At 42.9% G+C, this 6,498-nt stretch overlaps 1 protein-coding gene across 5 annotated transcripts in view; it reads left to right on the forward strand.

Annotated features, from left to right (window-relative positions):
* The window catches only part of ano2b (anoctamin 2b), a 58,214-nt gene extending 54,417 nt beyond the window's left edge, over positions 1-3,797 (forward strand). For all 5 annotated transcript variants that reach the window (XM_040174025.2, XM_040174027.2, XM_040174026.2 and 2 more), the window contains one exon: positions 339-3,797. In XM_040174025.2, the coding sequence (XP_040029959.2) occupies positions 339-719 (381 nt within the window). In that variant the 3' untranslated portion in view covers positions 720-3,797. The remainder of the gene's footprint in view (positions 1-338) is intronic.
* Positions 3,798-6,498: the final 2,701 nt, after the last annotated feature.

Here is a 6,498-nt window from a genome sequence, read left to right on the forward strand (position 1 = left end):
TCTCCCAAGTTGGTAGATCAGATATTTTGGGACGGTTGCAGTGAGCGGGTAGAGGGACAGATGTGAGGTAAAGATACTGTGTGAGGCTTTCTGAAACAATGGAACGTTATGTACTGTAGTATAATACTGTATAAAGTTTGGCCCATCAATTCACCCCGGTAACCCGCACTGACAGCACCAGCGGCCGCCAGAGGTTCTTAGCCGGCCTCAAAAACCGTTTGAGCCAGTTAGTCATTTTCCAGGAAATGATTCTCTGTTCCAATGCAAAACAGCGGAGGAATATCAACGTCTCTTTTCGCTCTCACACAACCCTTTCCCCGCTTCCCTCCCTCCTCCAGAATCTGGTGATGTTCCTCAGCCTCATTGTCGCCTGGGGGATCCCCGACGTTCCCAAAACCATCGTGGAGCAGTTCAAGCGGGAGAAGAAGCTCCTGGTCGACGTCTTCCTACGGGAAGAGAAGGAAAAATTCCAGCTAATCCAGAGCCTCTTCTCCAAGAACGCCTCCCACCAACCGAGCCCCCACGAGGAGCACCCGGGCAAAGGCCCGCAGCTCCCGGGCCGCTTCAGCACCCTCCCCCCGGGTCCGGGGCAGGGCTTGCCCAGAGACGGGGGCGGGCCCAGGGCGAGGTGCAGGGCGGCCAGCTTCAGCCAGTTCAGCAGAAATGTTCCCACGTCGCCCAAAAACGGAGACGAAAACTCCAGACACACGATGGTGTGACGTGCGACAAACACACACATGCGTAGAGGTTCTTCGGCCCGGGCCTCAGGACCGGAGAACACGTTGCCCGAGGGATTCAGTCCTTGAATGTCTTAACCCGTGTGCTTTGTGTCCCGGTGTCCGACACAGTAGTTCTGTGTGATCACGGCATCACTTGGAGCCATTTATTGGTTTCAGTTTGGTTGAATGCGCATCGTCCGTGCGTCGATCCCACTTCCAACCACTAAACCTGAGGAAAGTGTTCCAATAATTTGTTCTTTTTTGGGGGTGGTTTGTTTGAAAAATCAATGATTTAGTGAGGCACACTTGCTTCATAGCGTAGACAAGCAATAATTACAGTATTAGGCTGAAAAATCGTTACATGAACCTGGAAAAGACTGGAAGGGAAGAAAGAACCAATAACGAATGATTCCTTGATGAAGACTCAATCGACACAAATGGATTGACGGACATGGGCTCATTACCTGGACTGGGGACTCTCAGAATGTTCCTGCTTTATGTGCTTACGCTCTTTTATGTAGCAGCGACAACACTTTTGAAGACTGAAAGAACACATGATCACATCTTTACACTACTCACTGTGTTACATCTGATTTCTCCACACTGAATTCAGGCATTACTTTGATTCTATTTTCAAACTTTACTTAAATTGTCATGTTAGTCGATGCACACGTCATACTGCTCATCGTGTTTGTTGGACTGATGCACATGCCAATGTGGCGCGCGTTGCATGCCACCCTTAGATTTATAGACCAAGCTGTGGTTTTTAGAAATAGACTGTGAAGCCTATGTCTTTCCCGATTAGCCATATGGACTTTACGGCTCTCAATTGAGTACAGAATGACTTAAACTTAATGACTTTGTAATTCAAAGAGAAATCCCACTCTGTTGCAGCCTGTGAGTGGCAGTAAGCTAGAAAAGATCTCATGTTATTGCCAAGGGAAGAAATAATTCCCTTGCCAATCCTTCCTCCTTGAGGTGATAGACTGTAAACTCTGACATTCCTGCAGGTAAGTAATAAATCTGGGGAACTACTGCCCAAATAGAGTAACTGCGTGTTGCATAGAAGAACTTGCCGGTGTCATGCAACCTGTGTAAGCCATGTTAGAAATATTGAGCTTTTTTTAATGTACAACTGGATCATCTATTTCTGACTGCCAGCCAGTCATTTCTGCCCTAATAGGTCTGACTGATTTCATGTTTAGATAATAATAACTTTTTAGCTAGATAACATAGGCCTACATCAGTATCTGGTCTAACTATTGGTGTATAATTGTTAACAACTTGTTAGCATCTGAATTCAATTAGCTTTTGCATGTAAAAGTAAAACTGAATTTGTAATTCCCCAATTTTTGTGCAAGGAAATATAAGCTATAACCATATTTAGCTAATATGCATAATACAAATAAGTCTTTTTTTCTTTTTTGGCAAGGAAAAAAGGGGTTTACATGGATGTAATTTCTCATGTTCTCAGGGGCCTATGTTCTACGGATTTATACGACACATGATTAAGGTTTAATGTTCCCAACGTTCCCTAACTATTCGCTTAATATGCTGTGGGCTGTTGTTGAAACTTGTCAAAGGGAACAAACTGCAAATGACTTCCTGACAGCATAAAACCTTTTGAAAAGTTGACTGCATGTGTAACAGAGAATTTACTTGGGTAACTTAACAATGGGAACTAAGTAACTTGGAAACAAAGGACCGTGGAAAATACACTCTGGGAACATATGACCCTGTAGACATAGGACCTTGGTAACTGGAACCTGAGACCACAGACCAGGGTGACATATGGACTCAAAAACATAGAACCCTGACAACATATATGCTCCCACTGAAGGTTGGGCGCTGGCGTTGCTAGGAGATAAGTTAACTTCAGTGGAGAGCTGTCTATTGGAACAGTGACGACCCTGTATCCCATTGATATTAATACAAAAAATATTCCCCAAGTTGAGCTCCAATGATGTTGATTTAAGTATTTTTTTAGTGGAAGCCAATTAGTCCAGCCTGCTAACATTAGCACTGATCCCCACTCCATGCGTTTGTTCATGTTATTTCGAGACCTGAGTCATCAGCAGCTCAGTGTCCTTCGTTTCGTTTTAGAAGTGGATGTAGCCGTCTCCCTTTCATGGGTCCGGACTAGGCCTTAGGAAATGACCTCGCTGACAGAAAACGCCTGTAAATGCTCAATTATAGAATCGTAGAGTAATGTACAGAATGTGTTTAAACCACCGATTCGGACTAAGCCATTGCTAACGACTAATCAGTTTAACTTCCTCTGCATCCTTTGAATAAGAGTGATACTACCACCAGTTTTTAGTGCGTACATTCGACCGCTCAACAGTAATATTATGGTTAATGACAACCACTTCCCTGCAGAACACCTATGTTGGAGGTGCTACTACGGCAGAAACATTGATTAAGGCTTCAATGGTTTGCTTTGGTAATTCCAATTTAGACCAACCAAGTAGTGCACAAGTACTAACAAACTATTTATGCTGGTTTTGAAGTAAAAATGAGTATTGATTTCCGTTCAACTGTAACCATGGATGTGACCCGTTGGGGTGTGTTGGTCCTGCCAACAAGACACAATGGCAGTCTTTTGGCAACATCAATGTCTGGAATAATAATTCTTTGGAATAAAGGGGCGCCATCTTGGAACCCCATACCTAATTCTTGATTAGCTTCAGAGGCCTTGTAACTGCTCTTGTATCGCCAATAAAACACAAACATCTGTCTGCTCAGTTAGGCCTCAGTGAAACATACTGTAGTTAACTGTAAATGTTCTCACGTGGTCTTTAGGGCTAGGGAATTGTGAAAAAGTGGTGTTATGCTGGTATCTGTCACCTAAAAAAGAGATTACCTTACGTTACCTTAATTAAGTTGGTGTAGAAGTTCTTAAATACATGAGTGTTGGATGCATTATGGAATCATTTCTTACCTGTGTGATCTGTTTGCTTTCATCTCATTTGGCTCTTCTTATAATTTGCCGTTTTTGGTAGGGCAGTCCTTGTGAGATTACCTGGCAAAAAGAAAAGATCCTCAAAAATGAATAAACACACAACCAGTTTGACGGCAATACAATGCTGAATTCATCGATACTGAAATGCTTTTCTGGACGGACTTCATAGTTGTCATTATCTCAGGTGCTTGTTTTCGGCTTGTAGGCTTTTCTACTAAAAAACTTTGTATGAGTCGGTCTTTTCTGGAAGTTTTCTTGTAACCAGTAGCCTAGTCATGGGTTAATCCTGCCAAAACATACTGGTATCACCTCCTGCCTGCTACCATGTCAGCTTAGACAATACAAGAACAAGTGGACAGCAAATTACTTGGTAATAACGCAAAATAAATTTGACAAATACACACTGTTTAAGCCGGAAGCATTAATTAGTTTAAATTCCTTTACAGGCTGTATTTCTTTTTCTGCCAGATGTTGGTGACCGAAACAGAAATAAAACCAAAAATGATTAGTTAACACAGTGGTTTCCAAACTGGGGGTCGCGGTGGCCCGACAGGGGGCTCGCAGCTTCATCACCGATCCTAAAAAAACAAAACACAAACCAAAGCGGCATCAGACAACAAAAAAGACACAGAAAAAATGGTTTGGAAAAACTTCCTCTTAAATGAAAGTTTTTGCACTGCTCCCAGCTTCAACATTAATATTTGAAATAAATTTACTTGAAAATGTGTTGACAAAATGTAATAAAACTATTAAGTGGAAAAGTAAAGTGATGTAATTATTTTATATATCGAAATACATTTATTTCATAGTTTATATATTGTGATGCAATTTCTGATAATATTTCTGCCACCGAGTAGTTGGAAATACAGCTTTAAATGTCTCGTCCTATGACTGAGCTTCTTACCCAGGGCTGTAGTGGAGGGTAAACGCACGTAAACGCAGTTTACGCACCTCTAGAATTTTGGAAATAGGGTTTACGCACCTATAAATAGCATATACGCACCTCAAAGTTCCCTGCGCCTTGTATTCTTCCGTTGGAATAATCCGAAATAAACTTGGTGTAATTTTAAAACAGCTAAGACTATTAGCTATTGTTGAACATATAAACGCTGTAGTCTGAATCATTTTCATCTGTGCTGTATTACGGTCTGTGACCATCCAATCAGTGCCTTCCGGCTGCACCTGCAACACCAATCAGGATCCAGGAGGTGTGTAAACACATACACGTTGTGGGTCAGCCCAGTGGTCCCCAACCTTTTTACCTCACGGACCGGTTTCATGTCAGACAATATTTCGCGGACCGGTCGAGAAGGTCCGACGGGAGGGGTGTAGTAGTCGTTGCGGGCGGAACGACCGACGGGGGGGTAGTAGTCGTTGCGGGCGGAACGACCGACGGGGGGGGGTAGTAGTTGCGCGCTCTGTGTTCGCTGGTCGTGCACGGTAAATGGACAAGAAAAACGCCTGGTGACGCGTAGATTAGAAAACAAGTCAGTTCTCAATGTGAAAAAAAACATGCTGTAGGCTATTTATGATGACATAGGTACTACATGAGTGTTCCTTTAACTTATGTTGTCAGTGTGATTGACAGGCTGCTTAACTGGTTAACTCTTAAATTCAACATATTTTTTCAGGCAGTGATAAGACAGGCAATGATGCAGAGAGCACAGGGAGAGGAGAAACACCAGGTCCAATAGAGAGAGGAGAAGCACAGACGAGCCATGAACCCCAGAACACGCGTTCTGGGGTTCATGGCTCCTCTGTGCAAGGCAGGACCTGACGTGGAGGACAAGGAGGCCCTCTGGGCACTACTGTAAAAAGGAGACTCCGTATGTAGATAGTTCTTAATCTGCAATTGTCTTGTTGTGTTGACATATTTTTCTTTACTGTTTTCTTAAATTTAACATTTAACATAATGCAATATAGCCAGGACAGCCTTACAGAGTCGCGACGCTTTGTGTTGCGTTGCTTCGCATCGTGTCGAGGTCTGTATGATCACAAAATTCAGAGTTTACCCACCTCTAATTTTACCACTACAGCACTGTTCTTACCATTATATCACAAAAAGGGTTTCTGACAATTGGCTTCACAATTAAGTAGGATTAGACGTTAAGATTCCTCGTAGATTCCTACAATATGGTGAATCGAGACATTAAAAAAATTCAATACAACTTGTGACATCACACGGGGCCGGTGGATTGGTGGGTGCTACTTCCCCTTTAAGGAGCTGCAGCCGCCCTAAAAGATGGCTGCCAATGAAAGAACTACATCTCCCAGAAGGCCTCACCACTCACTCAGGTATAAGTGTTTAGGCCACCTGAATAAGGCCAGACTTAAGTGCTGCAGAAGAAGAGAAGAGAAGCTTTATGTTGACATTGATGGTGGTTGTCAGCTCTGTCTGCTCCACCCGAGCTAGCTGTAAGGACGGCCCATGACCTTACAACCTGTGAACATAAAGAACAGTCTTCCAAATCAAACTATAGTGCTGAGTACAACTGCTATATGATTTATTTGCTAAATATATTGCAGAGAACATGGACGATGGATATGAACCATGAAATGAATGTGTAGGTGATTGATGCTGAGACACCTCTCAGTGTCTCCGATCTGTTAAGTCTAAGCGCATGGATAGCAGTGCTTTATTTGCGCATTGGAAATGTTTTACTTGGGTCGTATGATGAACCAACGTAATCATGCTGTTTAGTGTGAAATTGTGTGGTTTTAGACTGACTAAAGGAACAAATAGCTTTCCTAATATTCCCTGAATGCAATGCAATCGACATCCTTTCCAAGACATGATCTGCATCTCTTTGAACAGGA

This window comes from Gasterosteus aculeatus, chromosome 4, assembly GCF_964276395.1.
Source record: "Gasterosteus aculeatus chromosome 4, fGasAcu3.hap1.1, whole genome shotgun sequence".
NCBI lineage: Eukaryota > Metazoa > Chordata > Actinopteri > Perciformes > Gasterosteidae > Gasterosteus > Gasterosteus aculeatus.